This window comes from Rousettus aegyptiacus, unplaced genomic scaffold, assembly GCF_014176215.1.
Source record: "Rousettus aegyptiacus isolate mRouAeg1 unplaced genomic scaffold, mRouAeg1.p scaffold_m13_p_5, whole genome shotgun sequence".
NCBI lineage: Eukaryota > Metazoa > Chordata > Mammalia > Chiroptera > Pteropodidae > Rousettus > Rousettus aegyptiacus.
The window spans coordinates 116,398,453-116,419,712 of record NW_023416308.1 but is presented as its reverse complement, the minus strand read 5'-3'; the positions used below and the strand labels follow the sequence as shown (position 1 = coordinate 116,419,712).

General features: G+C 51.8%; 2 protein-coding genes across 3 annotated transcripts; both read right to left on the bottom strand.

The window, feature by feature from the left end:
* Positions 1 to 1,499: 1,499 nt before the first annotated feature.
* TIGD3 (tigger transposable element derived 3) lies at positions 1,500 to 4,301 on the bottom strand. The gene is made up of 2 exons (XM_016119338.2): positions 4,171 to 4,301; positions 1,500 to 3,252 (listed from the first exon to the last, which is right to left on the bottom strand). The coding sequence occupies exon 2, from the start codon at positions 3,234 to 3,236 to the stop codon at positions 1,839 to 1,841; it is 1,398 nt and encodes a 465-aa protein (XP_015974824.1). The 5' UTR covers positions 3,237 to 3,252; positions 4,171 to 4,301; the 3' UTR covers positions 1,500 to 1,838.
* Positions 4,302 to 6,191: 1,890 nt separating this feature from the next.
* DPF2 (double PHD fingers 2) lies at positions 6,192 to 19,385 on the bottom strand. Of its 2 annotated transcripts, XM_016119340.2 has the most exons (12): positions 19,277 to 19,385; positions 15,074 to 15,234; positions 14,565 to 14,672; positions 14,075 to 14,238; positions 13,074 to 13,166; positions 12,878 to 12,956; positions 12,326 to 12,367; positions 11,162 to 11,299; positions 10,908 to 11,036; positions 10,626 to 10,738; positions 9,454 to 9,535; positions 6,192 to 7,487 (listed from the first exon to the last, which is right to left on the bottom strand). In XM_016119340.2, exons 1-12 carry the CDS (start codon positions 19,306 to 19,308, stop codon positions 7,411 to 7,413), a joined length of 1,218 nt encoding a protein of 405 aa, XP_015974826.1. In that variant the 5' UTR covers positions 19,309 to 19,385; the 3' UTR covers positions 6,192 to 7,410. The 2 variants fall into 2 exon arrangements, with proteins under 2 accessions (XP_015974826.1, XP_015974827.1); XM_016119341.2 differs by lacking the exon at positions 12,326 to 12,367.
* Between the last annotated feature and the right edge of the window lie 1,875 nt (positions 19,386 to 21,260).

Below are 21,260 nucleotides of genomic sequence, written 5' to 3'. Positions count from 1 at the left end.
CAAAAAAAAACTCCAGGAGGAAGTCAGCAATTAAACGCTGTTACATTATTCTGTTCTAGCAGGAATGTAACGCCCGAAAACAGAGAACTAATCTGTCCCCTCTCTGTTGCTTTGTGATTGTGTAATTTTGGTTTCAATATTTAAAAAGATACCTCCGAATGGGGATGATTTCAGAAAAAAAAGGACAATTTAAATGAATACAAAGCAGGAAAAATAGAATCTGTGAGGAAAGGCTCAATGATTTGGGATCTTGGGCTAGAAAAGGAAGGCCAGTAGGTGGCTTCAGAACTGTTTAAAAGTAAGTCCTCATCATTGTCCAGTTGCCAGGTGTCGAGGTGGTCAATTATGAGTCAAACTGAAAATATCAGTCAGCCTTTATTCACTTACTGTGACAGTGCAAGGAAGAGTCAGAAAGAGTCACCGCTTCTCCAGTGTTTCTACAGCATCGGGTGAGGGGCAGATGACATGCCAGGCAGACTAGGAATTGTCTGTCAGGAGACACCCCTCAGCAGAAGCCCCTGTCAGGTGCCTGGGCTAGGAATGCAGGTCTGAGAGGGACCGCCTTGGGTGGCCCGAGTCCTCGACTGTAACATCCTCCGCCAAACTGCACACACTGGCTTGTCACTGCTGGAGGTCAGTCTGAACGCGCAGGACTTTGGCCTGGAGCCAGACTTCTCACCACAGAGTCTGTGTCCAAAGCCCGCGTCCTTCCCAGGTGAAACCATCCTCTTCCCATTCCACTCTCACATCTCCGACCCGCCCTCCACGTATCAGTTTCCTGGAACCCCACACATGAGCTGTCCTTGCCCTAACTGAAACCCTTCGGGGGATGCCAACGGCCCCTCCTGCTCCCCGGGGCTCTGGCGGGACTGTCTGCCTCTGTCAGCCGCATGGCCGCCCCTTCTCTCCCCCTAGGCCTCGGCGCCTGCCGCCCCCTGGCCTGGACTATCCTTCCCATTCTTCTTTCTGTCTTTCACGCTGCAGCTCAAAACTTAGCTCCTCTAGAAGCCTCCCAGGCTCTCCTGGGCCACAGCGCTTTGCACGTCATCACCTTCCACTGTCAGTGTCTGCAAGGTCCCGCCCAGCAGACACAGTATCTTTGCAACATCATCACACAGAAGCCCTTGCTGAAGGGATGTTGTGAAATGATCAAATGAACAACCAAAAGAAAAAAAAAAAAATCAACCAACGACTATTCCAAGTTCTGGCTCCTTTCCACTTCCCTAGAATGTCCCTAGCCTGCCCCCCACCCTTCCGGACACCACCCCCATCGCCACAATCCGAGAGTGAAATTAGCGGAGCCACAGAATGTCCGGGAGATACTCACCCGTCTGGTAGCTGACGAGGAGTCCCCACTCCCTGGAGGGTCTGGAACAGGATCCCTATGGTCACCCGCAGACAGCTGCAGACAGCTGTGTCGCAGTGATCCTCAGCCCTCAAGCAAGAGATCTGAGTTGCAAGTTTCCACCCTCCTACCCTGAAAATAACACCCTGGCCTCTTTCCTGATTAAAAACTTTATTTCCAGAAGCAGAACTGTTTTTAACACAGAGCCTGTCTGTAAAGCACCCCCTCCACCTTCCCAAGGCCCAGCCTCCCTGGGGTTCGGGAACTACCTAGCTTAGCTTCGATCCCCTATCGCCCCCTCTGGACCTCTCATCTCTGGGCTTGGAGAACTTTTGCTCAGAGCTTAGACTGCATCTCCCAATTTTCCTCCCTTCTACACCTTTCACGAAAGCTCCATTTCCACGGGAAAGAGACTAGTCCTAATCTGCCTTCCGAAGAGGGCGTTTCCATGGGAAACAGGAGAGGAGGGGGCTCTGGGGGGCAGCAGGGCCCTTCACAGGCAGCAGAGCCTCTCCACCTCCTCCTCACAGGCATAGAACTTTTCAAATAGCTCAGGGGCGGTGCCATTGCACTCAAACCACCTCCTCAGTGTGCCCAGTGCCCGGAGGGCATCGGCTTTGGTGGGCAGGGGATTGAAGGCATCCTCAAGGGACCCCTCCTCGTCTTCGGTGCCCATCTCCCCTTTGCACACTCCAGACACAGGCTTGTCACCCTCCAGATCCACAAAGCGGGAAAATTCCTCATAGCTCAGCCCACGGGGGACTGCTGGCATCTCAGAGGCTTTGTCTGGAGACAGGGGGGCTTTGCAGGAAGCCAGCCCTTCCTGAATGAAGCTGCTTACAATGAGCTGGGGTGGCACCTTGGCCCAGGCTGCTGCGGCCATGTGCAGAGCGTCCAGGACTGTGATGCCCACCCCCGCCTCAGCCAGCGACGTGCCCGCCCTCTCGCTCTGGACAGCCGCCAGCTTGCCCAACAGACGATGCCTGTAATGGGCCTTAAAGGCCCGGACCACAGAGCCGGGCAGGGAAGGTGTGGTGCCAGTGGCACACAGAGGCAGGAGCCTCACGTGGCAGAGCCCGGGCAGGCCTGCCAATTCCTCTACCACGCGGGCAGCCAGCAACAAGGCGACCTGTCGGCCCTGTCTCCCCATGTCCCGGTCGAACTGTGCCAGCCACTCTGACCAGGGGATGTCCACGTCAGGGTGGTAGGACGCAGGTAGAGCCTCAGTGCTGACCCCAAAGAAGCACCTCTGTGCAGCCTGGAGCCCACTGACCAACACCCGCCGCTTCTCTGTGCCCCTGCTGTTGGCACACAGCAGCACCTGCACTTGGTCACAGGCGCCCACTCTGCCAGGCACCGCCCGATACAGCAAGGGCACTTCAGCACAGCCAAAAACATCTTCCGGGGAAAAGTCTTTAAGGGAAAGAGTTGGCTGGGTCTGGGAAGTGATGCCTGGGAATGGAGGCGCAAGTGCGTGGCGGGCCCCAAAGCCCACATTGTTTCGGCGTTTCCAGCGGACGAGCCAGCCGATGCTGGGCGCAAAATCCTGGCCCATGATGTCGGCCAGCTCCTTGGCTTTGTGGAGCAGCATGGGCCCCGTCACGTCCCAGGCCTTGGCCCGGGCTATGTGGTACCAGCAGAGCAGAGCCTCGTCGATCCCGCTGTACTTGGACTCCCGCTTGCGCTTGCGCTCGCGGTTGGCTCTGCCGCTGCACCAGTCCGCCAGCAGCTTCTCCTTGTTCTTGCAGATGCGTGAGATCTGGGGCTGGGAGACCTGGAAGCGCCGGGCCACCTCTGACTGGGACATCTTGGACTCATCTAAGAGTTCCAGCACCTGGATTTTCTCCGCCAGGGATAGGGCATGAAGCTTCTTCTTGCTGCTCAGCTCCATGGCTTCTCCAGGGCACCTGGGAGGGAAGAAACAGCTGAGGAGGGTACAGGTGGCTGAGGCCAGGTGGCATGGGAGAGGAGCACGGTAAGGAAAAGAGAATCTACGAGGACAGGGACATCAGCCGTTGTGTGGAAGAGACCGGGGGAGACTGGATCGGCTGGGAGAGGGTGAAAGGGGGCGCACTGGATGGGAAGTGTGAGGGCCGGGCTGAAAGCGGAAGGGAACTGACTAGGCCCAGTGAGCAGCGGCCTGGGCACGGATCCAGCCGAATGCCAGGACGGACTGGTCAGAAGGAGAAAGGGTAGTCTGGGCCGGGGCTGGGCATTCCTGGGGAGAAGGATGAATAGAGTGGAGAGCAGAGCTGCAGAGACAACAAAAGAGTGTGGATGGGGGAGGACACGGGGCTGAGACTGAGTGGGGGCAGTTGCAGGGACAATCAGGGCTGAAGGAGGAATCCCCGCGAGGCGGGATGACAGCCTGGGCTGAATTTAGATGAAGGTGTTAGGAGGCGTGGTGGTGGAGTGGATGAGCAGAGTTGAAATGACAGGTGTACAGACGACAAAGAGGGACGGACCAGGCCAAAGGACCGAGTCTAATTTGGTGCTGGGTCCCGAGGAGGTAAGGCTGGGCGGCAGTCCGGTCTGGAGGGAGAATGGCAGCACAGGGCCCAGAGGGCAGGTGCGCAGACGACAAAAGGCAAGAGGGCTGAGGTGGCCACAGGTAGCGGGAGGGGCGGAGTGCCCCAGCCGGGAGGGTGGTGGCCTGGGAGGGGTATCAGAGTGCGGGCACGAGCGGCCGTGACTCAGGCAAGCCGGGAGCCGGGCTTCGAAACCTGGCCGGCTTCCCCATCTTGATGCGGGGTCCGTCCGCGGGGCAGACCCAGGCGCTCGTCCGCCCGGCCTCCCCGCCTCCCGGCCTCCAGCTCAGCACCCACCTCAGGGGCTCATCCCGCGGTTCCCGCCCTGCCCCGGCCCGGCTCCCGATCCCCGGTCCAGGCGGCGACGGAAGAGCAGGGGAGAGACGGGCGCCACGACCTGGAGGGCGGAGCGGGCCGAGGGGTTGCGCCGGCGGCGGGCGGCGGGCGGCGGGCGCGCGCACAGCAGAAGCCCGTGCACGCCGCCCGCGCCGGGTTCTCTGCCCGCTGGCAAGACCGCGGTACAGCCGCTCGGCTCCTACCTGCCGCAGCCCCGCCCCGGCCCAATCAGATTGGCCCTCAGCGGGTCCCGTCCCGCCCCCTGCTAAGTCTCATTGGACACCTCGGAAGCGGCGGTTCGTCAGGCCCCTGGGGGGCGGGGCTTCCAGCGCGCTGGGGCGGGGCGAGGAGGAGCCGGGAACCCCGCGAGTCCCCCAAAGCTCCTCCAGCTGATGGGGCCCCGGCCCTCGGCCCTCGGGGCCTGACAAGCCTCGGGGCAGCGTGGGGGCTGGAGAGCAGACTTGGTGTCCCAAGGTCTTGCTGCCCATGACCCAAGGCAGGCTCAGCTTCCTCGCCTACCAAAAAGGGCTAATACCCGTCATGACGGAGTTAGGTGAAAATGGAAGGCGTTGTTACACTACAACCGTTACCATGGACAGCGCTGCCCTCACGTCGTAGTCCAGCTACGGAGAAACTACTTGCCTAGAGCCAGTTCTGATTTAGGGCGAGTAAGGAATAATTTTTATTAGGTTTGGTACCTGTCGGCAAGACTCAAGTTCCTAAACCCAGGATATATCACTCCCTTCCTTAGTAACCTCTAGCTTCGCCTGCAGCTGTTCAATTAAAAGTAGACATCTTAATCCGAGGTCCAGGGCTCCCCACACCCAATTTCACCTGCTTTCCAGCCTCACCTCTTCATTCTCTCAGCTCTGACTGGAAGGCTGGAGCCACAGATCTGAGTCACCATCTTTCTGCTCTTCTCACAGGCTTCCTTCTCCACCCCAATCCTGCCCTATTTTACCCTTCTTCCAGTCTTTGTCCCACCCCAAATCCCACCTGCAAACTCTTCTCTAATTTCCTCCCTTGTGTCTGCTACAGAGTTATCATTTTTTACAATTTTTGTTTCACCTTTCCTGGCCCTTAGACTACTCACCCACCAAGGATCGTTGCTTTACTCCCTCTACTCCTGACCTACTTCCATGTAAAAAGCGTGAGGATAGAGGCTGCCTTCTGTTCCTAACACAATTCCCAACACAGAGCACTTACTGAAGGCAATGGCCCAGGCGACCATTAGGTAAAAGTGACTTCCAGACTGTTCCTGAAAACCCTAAAGATATTTCAGGGGGTTTAGAACTGACTCAAATCTTAACTTCAAAGCACACTCAAGTGAGATACATAATATGCACTATGGAAGCTGTCAAAATGTTAGATGCAGAGAAACTCGTCCTTGTGCACATAACCATGCCGAGGAAGGTTACAGTGCCACGTCGTGGGGTGAGCTCACACACGCCGCACTTGAATGAACAAGGGCGGGCGAGCAAGGCTGCCGTGCCTCTGCTCACGCTCATTACGCATACAAAGCTTTCGTGTGTCCCATCGTGATGTCATTAGTTTTCCTGTGTCATTCTTTTATATTTACATAAGTCAAGCTTCTAAACCCGTTTTAAGTATCTCAAATTGCAAGGTCAAACTGTTATATACCTGTCACCACTTGCATATACAAATCTAGCAGAATTTCCTCCAAATCAACCAAAATACAGAAATGAACAGAATGCTGAAGTTGACTTTAACTCGAATTTTGTATTAACTGAAACAACTTCGCTATTTCTTATAACAAGGAATTGTTATAACTTGCTTTACATAAGAAATTAAAATATGTAATTTTGTATCTGCTTCACAGACTGGGGTTCAGCAAAAAATTAATTTGGGGGAAGAGGTTATATTTATAAACATTTAAAAATCACTGTCCTAAGAAAGTTTTAGAATGAAGTAGCCTTCAAAACCAGGAAAGGGAGTCAGGAGACAAACCGCCCAGCAGAAGGCTCTGTGTAAAAATGTTTATTTGTACTAATGTTTAGAATACAGGAACGAAAGAGAGAGCGAGGAAGAAAAAAGACACAACTCCAAAGCGACAGTGAATTAGGGCCTGCCCAGGCCAAGGGGATGGCCACTCCAGCGTGTCCTGGCATGGAGTGTCCTTCCCACTATTTAATGTCAGTGTCACCAGGCAGAAAACTGAGGAATCAGGATGTGAAGACCTTACCAGCTGCTAGCGAGCGTGCAAGGGAAGAATGGGATGTCTATGTGGCTTCCCCGTGACCCCAGGGCCAGGATGCACAGAGCAGGAGGCAGAGGCTCCCAATTCAGTTAAGGGCAGGAGCTGAATGCCCAGGTCCAGGAAGAACAAAAAGGGGATTTTGGAGGTAGGCTTTTTCATCGAGTTAAAAAACAGGCACATTATCCAACGTCTCCCTGTGACCCCCAAGCGGCTGGCCCGGCCTCCCAATGCTTCCCCTCTCCCCTCAAAACCAAAGGGAATGAGGAGGCGGAAGGTAGGAAATTCCAAGGGTGGGAATGCTGTGGCCACTAGAGACCACCTGTGAGAGTGAGCCAGGTAAGCACAAGGAAGACTCGGGGTGAAGCTGCTACCCCCCCTGGGGTGGGACAAGGCGGGGCCCAGAGGGTGACCAAGAACATCCTGGCATGGGCAAAGGATCCTGGGTAGCAAGAACAGGGCCACAGAGTGCCCCTCTGGGGGAAGGAGGCGGCGGGGCTAAGCAGCAGGAAGGGCACGGAAAGTCCTCCCAAGCGCCACCTCCGCTCGCTCAGTTGCTTGCTCCCCGCTACGCCTGGCCCAGCTTGCCTCTAGGGAAAGGGAAAACCCCAGGGACCAGAGTGGAGGTAAAGCAGAGAGAGAACTGAGATGCCCCCCACTCTTTCTCAGAGGACACTGTCTGAACCCTGTGATCACCAGGCCGGGGCCCAAGGCAGGCAGAGTGAATGCACTTCGTGGAAAGCCGCGAGGAGCGGGATTCGCAGGTGCACCCTGGGGTGGGCGGTATGCTGCTCCGTTCTCCTGAGGGCATGGGGCCAGAGGCAGGCAGAGCTGCCACCTCAGCTTGCTGCTGCCAAAGGCAGGTTGGCACGACCACCCCAGGTTCTCTGGACTTGTGAAAGAGAGGAGGAAGGGAAAGGTGGGTATGAGAAACAAGAGAGGAGAGAAACAGCCCTAGATGCATGGGGGGAGCATGGGTGGCCACATCAAGAGGCATTCTGGTTCTGGTAGATGGAAGCTTTCTCCTTCAGCAGGTCCAGACACAAGTGGCAGCTCCAACTTCCTGCAGAGATGCACGATGGGGTTAGGGTGGGTCCCAGGTGAGTCCCGCCCAACCCTCATCTGCTGTCCTTCCACTCCCACCTCACCCCTACTTAGTAGCACAATGGGCTACAAGCACGATGGGAGATGTTCCGCAGCAGCAACGTTTCCGTTATCCCGGCCCGGCCGGGAGAAACCACCAGGTCTTTGAATATCATGAAAAATAATTCTCAACAGAGATAAAGAAATAATCACCTGGAGGACTATTTCGGAATACAGACTCCTAGGCCCTCTTGGCCCTATTAAATCAGAATCTCTAGGAGAAGGGCCTGGGCGCATATAATTCTTAAAGCATCCTAGCTTTAGATCTGTGATTATAGAAGAACTAGACTTAGTTCTCATGGCCCCCATGGTTAGAATAAAGATCATGAACAGGGGCTCTAGGAAAACTAATTGTGATTCCACACAAGATAGCTTTTTGTGAAAACCATGGAAAGATGAGATGGGTGACCCACCAACACTAGGTGTTTGAGTAAAGGCTGAGGACCCAGAGGAGAAGGGGGTGAACTATGAAGACTCAACTTGTTAGGTTCAAGTCTAGTTTCAAAGAAAAATAAATCACGTCCTTTACAAGAAAAATAACTGGCTCATACCTTGTTTATTAATATTTACTATGATTGAGATATAGAATTAGCCCTTAATACCTTAAAATAATAAGCATAATTATACATTTGTGTATTTGGACATTATTCTGGGGGAAAAAACCCACAGCTTTTCTAAGCTCTTCAGAGATAGGTCCTTTCTAACCCAAAGGTCAACATTCAGAAAAGGGCTGACACACTTTTCTGTGAAGAGTTAAATATTTTAGGCTCTGTAAGCTACATATAGCTTTGGTTATTTTTTAAAACTCTCTTTAAAAATGGGAAAATCATTCTTAGCTTAAGAGCTATACAAACTTGTTTCAACTGGATTTGGCCATGGGGCACAGTTTGCCAACCTCTGACCTAGAGTCCACGCTGTTTGATGGCTTCTACGGGGTCCCCTTTCAGCTGCCTGCAGCTCTCCACTACCTCAGTGTCTGACGGAAGTTCAAGAGGCCAGCTCTTCTACAGTTAATGTACAATTTTGTCGGTGAATTGATATCTTATGGTTAAAAAAATAAAACATGGAACTGACTACTTCTCCTCAAAGTAAATTTATAAACTCAGCATGACAGATGACAAGAGCTGAATGCTAGATGACAAAAGCTGAATGCTCCCCTGCAGCTGCTAAAGGACTCTCAGACTTTGTTAGTGGCCGCCTCCTCTAGGGGGTGACAGCAGTGTGACCTGTATCACAAATCAGCTTCTATCACAGTGAGCCTGGAATGCTGGCCCACATCCTTCGTGCTGGGGCATTCACAGCCTCCTGAGTAAGCTCCTGAATTTCTATAAAAGGAAGGGGTTTAGCATAGAAATCTGGCTAGACGGGGACTGGTGGAGAGGCAGCCACTTTTTGGTGCCACCACTGCTTTCCTCGAAAAGCTTCCATAAACTTGGAGTATTATTCTGCGAACGAATGGAGGGGTGCAGTGACCCATACAGGCTCCAGGTTCAAAACCCATTCAGGTCGGGTGGAAATGAACTCAATTTTGTCAAGTGCAAAGAGCTAATACTGGAGCTTCACATCAGACAAGCTATGAACTGAGTTTCCTGCACTGGCTGGAGGAAAACAAATCACGCCCTCCAGTAACTGTCCTCTGCTCAGCGTCTGCTCTCTCTCTGGCTGCTGCTGTTCCACGTTCACAAAGGTATCTGGTGATACTAAGCAAACATTAACCCTCGAGCTGAAATCCTAGGAAAATATTCTGACCTGAGTGGAGGCAAAGCGCCTACTCTCTAATTTCAAAGGATATATCACTGATAAGGACATATCACCACTCATTTATTGTACAGGTGATGGTCCAAGTTACTAAAATAATTGCTGAGTGAAAGATCCAGGCAACCTACCTTCAGGAGGCTCAGACATGGATGGGGTAAGACAGTACATGTGGTAGCCACGATCGCAGTCATCACAGAAGAGCAGCTGGTCCTAGAGAAGGCAAGATAGAAGAGGAAGGGAGGACGTGAATGAGCAATGGTGAATGACTAATGGGCATTGGTCCACTGGGCACAGATAGGAATGAGGGCTTCTGTAGATGCCGCTGCTACTTCCAAGCGAGGTAGGACAGGTGGCAGGTAAGAATAGACACGGGCATCTCTGGATAGAAAGCCACTGTTGTCCGCCTCCTTCCGAGTCACTGTCATCCCACCTGGACCCTACCAGCTGCCTTACTAATCTCATGGTCTTCTCTGTGTACCCTACAACAGGGGTCCCCGACCCCTGGGCCATTCCTGTTAGGAACCGGGCTACACAGCAGGACGTGAGCAGCCGGCAAGCAAGCAAAGATTCATCTGTACTTGCGGCTGCTCCCCAGTGTTAGCATCACCCACAGGCTCCGCCTTAGATCTTGAGGTGTTAGATTCTCATGGGAGCACCAGTTCCTGGTGCCAAAAAGGTTGGGGACCACTGCCCTACAATCTATTCTCCAAAGAGCATTCAGTTATCTTTTTAAAATATAAGACAGGTCACATCACTCCCATGATTAACGCCTCAGACCTGGTGGTGCCTGCCTTCCAATCTCACCTTCTACCTGTCCTACCAATGCAGGAAGTCTCCGGCTGAGCACACATGCTTGTCCACCGCAAGACCTTTGCACCCGTTGCTCCTTTCCTGGAAAGTCTCTCCCTCCAAAGCTTCTTAGACCAGCTCCTTTACATCATCCAAACCTGAAAACCAACATCACTTCCTCGGAAAAGCCATCTCTAACTAAGTCAGTCATCCAGTGACTCTCTGCCACATTACTGGTTTTGTTTTCTTCAAAGCATATCATAAAAATGGAACTCATTTCTTTGCTCATTGCTTGTACCCACAGGAACGTAAATTCCATGAAAGCAGGGGTCTTGTTTGTCTTGTTTAGTGTCCTCAGTGCCTAAAGCAGTGTCTGACACAAGCAGATAAACACCTGCCAAAGTTCCACCTGGGATGCTGGGGAGGGTCCTGCTCCCTTTTAAGAGCAAGCTCACTTTAGAGGGAACTGTGGGAAAAACAGTAAAAGCTGAGAAGGGGTGGGGACACGCACGTCATTCTCAGAGGTGCCACAGATGTTGCAGCACTTGCACTCAATGCACTGCCAGCGGTAGGTCTTCACGGCTGCCATCATCACGGGGGTGAACTGGAGGCAAGACGGATGCCCTGCGGGGGAAGGGCAGAAGGAATAAGTGAAAAAGGCAGCTGGAAAGGGGAGAGAGGTGGGGTGACCTGGTTGCCTGCGACGGCTACTGGAAGCTGGCAAGCCGAGAGCCGCCTGGGGGCTGCGACTGGGCGCCGGCGGCAGCAGCCCTTGCCCCTGGATTGGAAGTACCTGAGCGGCCACAGTCAGAACAAGACACGAGCTCCTCGGGTTGTCCTGTCTTCTTGTTGATCTTTGAGTCCCCCAGGCAGAAGTCACAGTAGTTGTTGGGCAGGGCCAATCCATCGGGACCCTTCTTGGCTGCAGGAAAAAACATAAGAACTTTGATGATACCCATGGGGGTCTTAGGAGGGCCTCTCAACATCCCTGAAAGTTTTTTATAACAAGGCCAACTCCTGCTGGCCCCTTCCGATGACTTAGCTTACATTTCTGCTCCTCGGACCTCTGGGAAACCGGGGTGGGTGGCTGAGAGTCTTCCTTGTCCTCGCCCTCCTCCTCAGCCAAGTGAGAGTGAGCATAGTGGTAACTGAGGCCTGGTCGGTTCTTATAACGTTTCCCACAGACTGATGGGAGAGAAGATTGCAGAGAAAGCGTAAGGATCTGAGAGTGCCACATCTCCGCCCCTCTGCCGTGGGGCTCCACCTGAGGCAGAGGCAACCACCCGCGCCCACTGGCTCTGTTCTGGGACACGCTTTTACTGATGACCACCTCCCCTTGGCCGGGAGCATCAGGACCTGGGGCTGTCCAGCTTCTAAGGCTCTTCTTCCCACTAAACCTCCGTCCACAGCCACCTCTACTCCCTCACATTGCTGCCCGGGGAGGGCTGAGCCTTGGCCCCACTACCATTTGCCCTAGGAAGTCTGGGGAGCTCCAGGAGAGGAAGGAAAGGGAATTTCTACAGTCTTGCAATGTGGCATGAAGGAGGAAAGGTAAGAAAGAGAATCTAAGTTTTTATCCCTCTCAGTAAATGTGGGAGGCTCAGGCTACCCCAGATACACCGCAGAGCCCATCTCTGCCCAATATGGGTAAAGGAGTAGAGGCTGGGTCTCTTGGGGATAACCTACCGAATCTTTGGGGTAGCTGGCCCCCAAAGAAATTCAAAGACACTCCCAATCAGCGCATTGCCCAACCCCACCGATCAGCAAGGAAAGCAGATCCCCACAAGGCATCTTGTACTTTTGAGCAGTGATACCGAGAAGAGCAAGGGCGCTGGCAGGAGAGGAAGGGGGAGAGGACGGGAGGAGGAGGTGGTGGAATGGTGGAGAACATTAGCTGACCACCGAGAATCTGTTTTGGGGAAAGGGGAGCAGACGGATCTGCTGTAATGGGTTCCTTACAATGCTTTTAAAGCCACCCCATGCAATGGGCCTGAGCAGCCCTAGCAGCAAGTTTGTGGGAGACAAGCAGCAATAAAGGCAACTTAGAGGATTTTGAGGACTGGAACGCAATAGAAGGTCCATCTCTCCTATCCCCAGGCCGGTCTAGAGATTTTTAAACTAGCATTACAGGAGATGAGAAAGGCAGGAGGAACAAGGGAGGAGGGAAAAAGGGATAGGAAAACCAAAAGTCTGAAAAGTTGAGAGAGCTACCTCTCTGGGGCGCTTTCGAGGTATGCTTTTGTTTGAAACTATCTGAAAGACAGAAAGAAAAGTCATGAGAAGAAGGCCTTGATACACTTGAGACAGGAGCAGCGGCAGCAGGAAAGCGGAACAAACGAGAGAGAAACCCCAGCGGCGACTGTGCTCCCAGGGTGGAGGGACAGAAGTGGGGAGTCAGAGAAAGGCGGGGGCGAGAGCAGACATTGAAAAACTCAGTGTTGGACTCCTGGGGCCCTGGCTAGATTGGGGCCAGCAGACCTGGATGCCGTCTATCAAGAGACTGACTCTGCCTGCTGTGTGCCCCCTCACCGGCACCCCCATCCCAGGGGAACAGCAGAAGTCTCTCCCAGAGCATGCAGGTCCCACCCGTCAGGCAGCAGAGGCCAGGGCTTCCCAGGGGTCTCAGAAGGAACCAGTCAGCAGGCAGAACAAGAGTCCAGGCTTGTTTTACCATTCTGAGCAAGAACACAGCCCTCCCTCCTCACATCCTGAGCAGGAGCTGGGTCCAGGCAAGGACTACCCACCCACTCGGGAAGCACTCACTGTCGCAGGCATAGGGCTTGTCCCGGTCCTCCAGGATGGAAGCGTCCAGCTTCTTACGGGCACTGCCCACACCTTTACCCTGCCGAGAAGGGCATAAAGATGCTCTTAAGGTGTGTAGGCTAACGAGATAAATTCTCCTGGAAGTGGTTGCCAAGTTCCCCTGCCTCAGGCTGCAGGAAGTGCCTTGGATGCTCACCTTGGATTTCCCCTTGCCCCGACGCTTGGGAGTGTCTTCTTCATAGTCTTCATCATCAAGATCATCCAGGAAGTCATCTGGTTCTAGGATCCGCTGAGTGGACAGGAACATTAAGATCAACAGAAATAAGTACACCCAAAACCTCTCCAACGATGACACTGGCAAGGCCACCCAGAACCTCCCTTGTGACCTGGCCCCTCTCCACCAGCCTCTTTCCTCGCTGCTGCCCTTCGACGCCCTATAATCTCATTCCCTCTCCCTTCAATGCTCTGGCCTTTCCTTCTTCTTGCTGCTCTTCACGTTGCTCCCTAACCGAGAATGTCTTTCCCACCATCCCCAAGTGGCTGGATCAGATGCCATGTTTCCATTCAGCTCTCCCTGATGCCCCGAGGAGCCATGCCCTCTCCTGCTTCTGACCTGCTGCCCAGGAGCACATTTACTAGTGGTTCCCTTCCAGCACCTCACTCCCTAGATGTAGAGCTTTGTTGCTCAACTGTGTGGCCTTGTGGTGGTGGTGTGGTAGTGGTGTGGGGGGGAAAGCGGAGGGAGTTCTGTTAACTGCTGAGTCAGCCTCCCTGTACGTGAAATGGGGACCACAGTACCTACTTCGTGAGGTTGTACAGACTGGAGAAAATGACAGAAACGCACTCAATGCAGTGTCCAGAGTATCTCCAGCTCTTAATATTTTCATGTATAGTTTTATCATCCCTGTTGGCAGGGGCCAGGTCTGCTATACCTATGTAACCCCAGGCACCAAAAATCTTTCATGACAAAAGATGAACAGATGGGAGAGTCTGTACTTGGAGAGGAGCAGGAAAGACTGCACAGTAACACTGAAGCCAGTCAGGACCAGCGTTGCTTAGGGCAAAGCAGGAACACCACTCCGGGGGCCTGCCTCCCGGCCCACTGCCTCGGCTCCCACTCTGGTTCCTGGGCAGCCTCTGAGGACCAGGGAGCTGGTTTTCATCAAAGTGCCCTTAGCCAGATTGTTAATCTTGTACCTTCCGTGCTCGACTGTTGGTCACAGGAAACTCGCCCAGGCTGTCATCATCGACGCGGGGATCTGGGGCACCTCGCTTCTCCAGGGGGTCGGTGCGCAACAGAGCCTCTAAACTACTGCCATCCTGAGAGATCAGCCCCTCCTTCTTCAGGGTCTGGTCTGTGTCTGCAGGCAAGGTCGGGATAAGGCAAGGCTCAGGAGGGCTGGACGCAGACTGCTCTGGGTCTACTATGGTAGGTCAGCCACAGGCCAGTCACCATCTTCTGATCTCTGGCTGCCCAGGAACCAAGACACCCTAGTCCACTTGACACCATAACTGATCTGTTTACCTATCTCTTTTTATTAGACTGAGTTCTTTGAAAAAAGGAACTATATCTTATGCATTTTACTATCTTCAGGATCTCAGCATTAGCCTGGTGCATCGGAGGAAATTAGCGGGCCTCTTATCATGCAGTAGGCCATGCCTCTGCTCAGAGAGGAGTGTGCTTTACCTGGTTTAATAGATGGGAAAGAAAGTCTTGGGTCCTCAGGAGGGTGGGCTCGCCGCTTTTTCCGCCAGCGCCGGGCAGGGTAGGAATACAGCTGCCCAGAGGCCAAACCTGTGGAAAGAAGAAAGAGAAGGGAGTCAAGCCCTAACCTGGTCCTAGAAAATAATTTCTAGATGAGTAGGACCCACCTGAGTTCTAGAGCAAAGGAGGAATATGGGCAGTGCTGGGGGCAGGGGTGGGGTGGGACGGTTTATGGAAAAGAACGATAACTATAAAGTCAGGGGCCTTAGCTAATACACAGCTCTGCAGAGGCCAAATAATGGCCTCCGCTGAGCAGCCGTGCAGAAAACCAAGATGCTGGTGTGAATATGTCTGCTTCTTCTTCCCTGGGCTTCTAATCGCGGGAAGGTCATATTCATCCATGGGTGGAAATAGGGAAAACCCTCTCAGCTGGCTCATCCCTAAAATGAGGGAGCTTCTGCCTCCTTGTGCTCCTGAGTCTGGACCCTCACCTGGACCCCGATGTCGCTTTTCCATCCAGATGTAACAGTTGCTCTGGGCTACTCCAGTCTGTGAGTCCAAGAAAGGCAGGCGCACACTACGCTCGGCACAGAGGCGGGCATTGTAATTGTGGCACTGCTCCATGGCATCTTTGTAGTATTGCTCCCCCAGGCTGCAGGAAAGACAAAATTCAGGCGCGTGTGTGTATATACGTGTTGGGGGGTAGGGGCAGAGCATAGCATGCTGAACTATCCGTCTCCCTTGCCATCTGGTTCCTTAGAAGGCTCAAGGGACTGGGAGATTGTTGCTTTGGTTCTATCTGCCTCCATTTCTGCCTCATGGGACACTGAGCCCCTTCACGAAGCCATTACGAGAAAAGGCACTTTACAAATAAATTACCATCAGGAACACATGATTTCATCATGTGTCTAATGAGACTTAAGTCTAACCCACAAAGAGGAAAAGACACTAATGTTCATCCTGTGCCTCTCATGAGTCCAAACCCTGTACTGCTTAAGATGCTTTTTCTCTTAACCTTCATGACTCTAAGTGAAGGTTAGTTCCTTTTTACGAAAGAGGAAAAAAATTCAATAAGGTCTGGGGGTCTTACTAAAATATAGTTTGCAAACTACAGTATATCCATAAAATTCATAAAAAAGGAAACTCTTCATGTACTGATATTAAACAATCTCCCAGACAACCAGAAAAAAAAAAGCAAGGTTCAGTGCTGAGAAGTTGATAGGATGCCACCAATTATGAAACAAAGAGGTGGAAAAGAAACTGTAGACCTCCAGGAAGAAAAACGAGGTGACTAGGGAACATTCTCCTACACATTTGTTTATATCATTTGAATTTTGAACTAGATACTTAGCCAACTAATTAATTCTGTATACTAATTTTATAGTCAATGGAAAACATCTGAAAATACCCGAACTTGCTTGAAGCCAACTGTTCACCAAGTACCATTACACCAACACAACACCTGTTTGCTCAAAGCCCATCCCAGGCTCGTCTCCATTTTCACACCATCAAATTATATAAGAACGAACCCTGGAATCATAAGACTCAGTTTGAAATCTTATTCAAAGGTAAACCTTTAAGCGCTCTTAGAAGCTGGAAAACTGCACCGTGCCAGAAGTTATCTGGCTCTAACGAGAATATATATAGAAACAATCTTGTTCTCATCCATCAGGGTTTAATAAGCACTTTAGTGTAAGTGCAACTTACACTGTAACAATTATATTTATATATTTGATCAAACAAAATAAACAGAGGGCAGAGGTAATTTCTTTCCTACAGTATCCCCAGTACCTGTGAACATGTCTGGGGAATCTTGATTTGATTTGAAGTAAAAAGACCTGGCCTGGCTGAAAGTCACCAAATAAACGTGGATAGCTATAGACTGGGGAAGTTGGACTAGATAAGCTCTAACATTCTGAGAGAGACCCCTTCGCATGAGACGCTAGACAGAGTGAATCTCTGTTGCTTACATCCATAACTTGAGCTATGCCAACAAACCTTGCTCTGGAATCTGAGAGAGGCTTTCACTGAGCAGCCACAATAGACCACTTAGGCACAGCTTAGCATGTTCCCAGCAAATGAAACACACACACATACTCAAGGCAGTGACATCACAAAACAGCCTGGCTTGATTCAATGAGCTATAATGATTAATTTGAGGTAGGCATGAATCTTGTGTTGGAGAGTGGAGAGGATGAACAGGCTCACATTTGCTTGCCTTTAGGAGGCAGCCATGTCCTCATAAAACAGAGGAAAATTGGATAAACAAGGCTGAGTGCAGCAGCTCCTTTGTTTCTGCTGATGGGAATTGATACTGACACTGGAAGTCAAATGGAAGGAAGGGCCAGCAGGGCTGAGAGCTGCAAAGTCAGAGTAAGAAGCTGGAAACAGTTTTGGGAAAATGATTCAGAGATGTTCTATCAAAGTTCTTTGAGTTAAGTGGAATTTCAGAAGGTAGGGCAAACTGTCTCGTGTGTAAAAGCGCTGGGAATGAAACACAAGTTGGCGGGGGTGGGGGTGGGGGATCTGATAGAGAGCAAGAGAGAATGAGAGCTCCTAAGAACTGACGGCTCCTAATGCAAGAAATTGAAGCTAATATTATCCTCTAGAGCTTGTTGTCTAATTCAGAAGGTTTCAAAACTAGTCAGCAGTCACAACTATTTAATACTATTATTTTACCCTAATAAGACACCTTAAAGACCAGTTCAGTTCTGACACCACATTTGGGAGAGACAGAATTTACGAATATGAAAATTCTTCTCTCAGAACAGGATACAAGTCAGAAAAGATGAGCTAGTAATCCTGATCTTGATGTATAACCTTGGCTGTCAGAAGAGTAGGCACACCATGATGAAGAAAAGCAAAAGAAAAGCCTCTCTTTCCTGGGTGAGAATGGAAGTCCCTTCTCAAGAGAAAGTTATGTAGGAAAATGTATTAATTGTGACCCACAGCCCTCTAAAGCTGCAACCGAGAAGAAAGTTCATTTCTCATTACTGGTACTCAGGAACCAGTCGTTGGTGACCCTCACGATCTCCACAGCTCTTTAAAGACAAATAAGAAGCCATGCTCTATTTAATAGGCAACCTCTCATTTCTAACACTACACAAAAGGATTAGCAATCCTATTTTCCCGAAGATAGTCTTTCAACATGAAAAATCTCATTACATATAACTCTCAAAACCTAGACAAGTCTGACAATCCCCCAGTATAGTAAGATTTCTAAGGTGGAAGCTTTCTTTTTCGAGAAGCATGAAACCTGTGTAAAACCTCCCCTTACAATTGGATGGGGGGAGTCAACAAAGAGAAAGGCAGAGAAACAAAGAAAGAACGTCTGAGTCAGGAATAACTATATAAAAGGTAGATCAACAGCTTTACTTCTAAATTGAGAGAAATGTCAGCCTGAAGAAAGAGCTGGGGAAACTGGAGTGGGCAGATCAGAGAGAAAGATAATAGTGTTGGTTGGGAGGAGGGATGGCTGAAAGAGGCAGCAGGATAGAGCTGAAAGCAAGTTAAAAAAAAAAAAAAAAACACATAAGAGGAGGAGAAGGCACTTAGCTTAATGGAAGTGGGAAAGCTTTCTCAAAGAAAAGGCTCCAGGCGGGGGGAGAAGCTATGTACCCTCATAAAAGGCTCTTGGGAAGAGTGGGCTCAGCCCACCACAAAGACGAAAATGAGAAGCTGTGAATCCCTCAGGATAGTTCCCAAACCGGTATTACCTTGTCATCCAGTCAAAATCCGAAAGCCCAGACTAGACAAAACAGACAGCTCTCCATCAATCGCCCTATCCTAGCGCCAGGCCCGATTAAAAAGGAGCCCGCTGCCTATTCGCCCACGGGGCATGAACCCATTCCAAAACTCATCCAGATTCTTCTTCGGGGAGGAGGCTGGGTTAAATCAAGTCCCACAGCATCTTTAACTCGGCGCTAGCAGGCCACCTCCCCGGCCACCGTCACCTTTAACTTTGCTCACATCTGCCCAGCGCAAGGGCACTGCCGACCTAGACGCCCTGCAGGCTGCGAAGACGTCCCGGCTGTCGCCGTGTTTTGACGGCTGGGATCGGCCGGCGCCAAGGCCTTCTCTCCTCAAGTTCTTTCCCGTCTGTATTTGTTCTTCAACAAATTCTCCCCGAGAATATTTCTGGTCCTGGGTACCAGGTACCCAAGACGCCCCCCTCCCCCAAGTGACGGGGCCGTTTGGCACAAAACAGCTCCGCGGTGCTTCACCGCGCACAGCTGCCGAGCCTGTTGCTCCAGGACGGGCAGCCGGTGGGGAGGGGTCTGGGGCCGGGGGGCGCTTCGAGGGGACACGGGTCGCTGCGGGTCCGCCCTCGGCCCGGCTCCTCCGGACTGCGGCGTCTCGGGAGCGAGCCCGGGACTGTCTCTCTCGAACGCAACGAGGACGCCATAGTCTGGAAACCGTAAGCCCGAAGGAGCGCTCGGACCGCACGGCCCCGCAGAGCCCGGGGAGGCTGCCCGTGAGGAGCTCCCGTGTGCCCCCCTCAGGGCCTCCACAAGTTTCCAAAGAAGCGCAACGTCTTCTCCAGAGTCTCCTGTTGTTGCCCTCCCCAGCAGGAGTCGCAGCATGGCCTTCCCGGGAACGTCCCTCTCTTCGCCTCGTTCCCTCCCGCACCGCCCGCTCCTCCCAGTGCCCTTACAAGACCTCCCGGCCTAGGAGAGAAAGGAACGACCACTCACAGCTTCACTACATTTTCCACCACAGCCGCCATCTTCCCTGCTCCTCTCCCTCAGGCCGGGAGGCCCGGAGCCCACAGCGCGCAGGCGCCGGGACCTAACGGGGACCCAGTTTCCTCGTCCCTCTGCGCAGGCGCGCGCGCGCTCGCCAGCGAGCCGGGCCGGGCCGCCGCCGAGCCCGACGCGCATGCGCGGCGGACACGGGCGCGCGCCCCGAGCCGCTCTCTCCAGCCCCGTCTCTCCAATTTGGAGAAGCAGGAGGCCGCCGGGAGGTTCTTCTGTCCTGGCAAAGGCGAGACATTGGTGAAAACCGGCCGCCCCAGAGATGGGCCAGAGGGAGTGTACGCGCCCCTGCTACCTGGCCGACTTTTAACCTTGTGATTAACCAGTTGCCCGAGGGATTGGGAAGATAAAAGTAGTGCCCAGTCCACTCGGGCCGCCAACCATATGCCTGCTTTAGGAAGAGGAAAATTCACACCTAGAACCGGGCAGTTCTTTGGCTTAAATATTGAGGTCTGATAAGTTACCTCACCTTCATGCCACCAAACTCAGCTACCAACTTCATTGGTATCCACCTCGTGTCCCTAGCTCCTGTCTAAGGTGGTTCCCTCCACTTAGGTTCTGAAAATTTCCCTCCTGCAAATACCCATCTCGCATCTGTAACATTCATTTCCCCTTCACTGTTGAATCATGCAAACTCGTGTACAAACATGGCTTAATAGCCTCTTTTTAAAAAAAGCACAGAACTTAAGCCCATGTCTGCCTCTGATTATCGCCCCATTTCCTCCTACCTTTTCACAGAAAATGTTCTATTTATATTCCTTATCTCTGTTTACTTATTTATAAGTCTTAATGCCAAGGTTAATAGGGATTTTGTTCCCACTAGTTCATTTGAAATGGCTCCTAACCAAATCACCCAGACCTCCATTTCAACAGAACTGGAGATCTCTTCTCTGTCCTCAACAGCCTGTGACCCTCATAACACCAGTAAACATTTCCTCTATTATCAAATTCTGCTCCAGGTTTCAGAGACATGCACCTGGCTGTTCTCCTGTCAGAGAAAGAGGGATACGTGCGTTACGGCAGGGAGGAAATACATGTATATATTTCTCTCTATATATATAGAGATAGATAGATAGATAGATAGATAGATAGATAACATTTTAAGAACAAATGCTAGAATAAGGGCATCAGGAATGTTGGGTATCTAAGACAGGGGTGTTTGTCTTTCTTTTTTGGCTGTCCAACAACTTCTCTCCCTATTTTGGAGAATTCCTTTTCGTGGGTAGGATTTATAGGACATGGTGCCTGAACACTGGCTACCTTGGCGGAAGCGGGTATCCTGAGTTAAGCTTATCTGATGCTTCAGGGCCCCTTCTAGTTCTCTTTCTCCACCTGGCATGGCAGTCCCAAGTGGTTTCCCAGGGCCTTTGGATTTGTGCCAGATGCAGGGTGGGTGGGAGCAGGTCCAGGGGACCCAGGGCAAGAATGGCCCCCTTTCAAGGCTACTCTGGCTTCAACTTAGGTCCAGGGTGAGCTTCTGCCTTCCTGCTGGGCGAAGCTCTAAGGAAAATGTCCTTTTTTTCTTGTCTTCCTTTCCCAGGCAGACAGACACAGGCCACCCAAGCGCTGAGGGGGAACCCACAGGCAAGGAGGTGCTGTCCCTTTAGCTCCCTATCCTTTGCCTTCACACTTTATCTGAGTTGAAAGCTGAGCCCCTGCGAGGGGAGGGGGCTGCAGTTAAGTATAGGCTTTGGTGTCTCACAGTCATGGGTTCAGATACCGGTACAGATAGTGAACCCCTTACTCTCTAACTGATGGCAAAAAGTTCAGATTAAAAACAGAAAGTTTGGTGGGAATGTACAAGGGTGCAGCTGCTATGGAAATCAGGATGGTGGTTCCCCAAGAAATAAACACAGAATGACGATATGATCCAGCAGTTCCACTTCTGTGTATAGACCCACCAGAATCGAAAGCAGGGACCCAA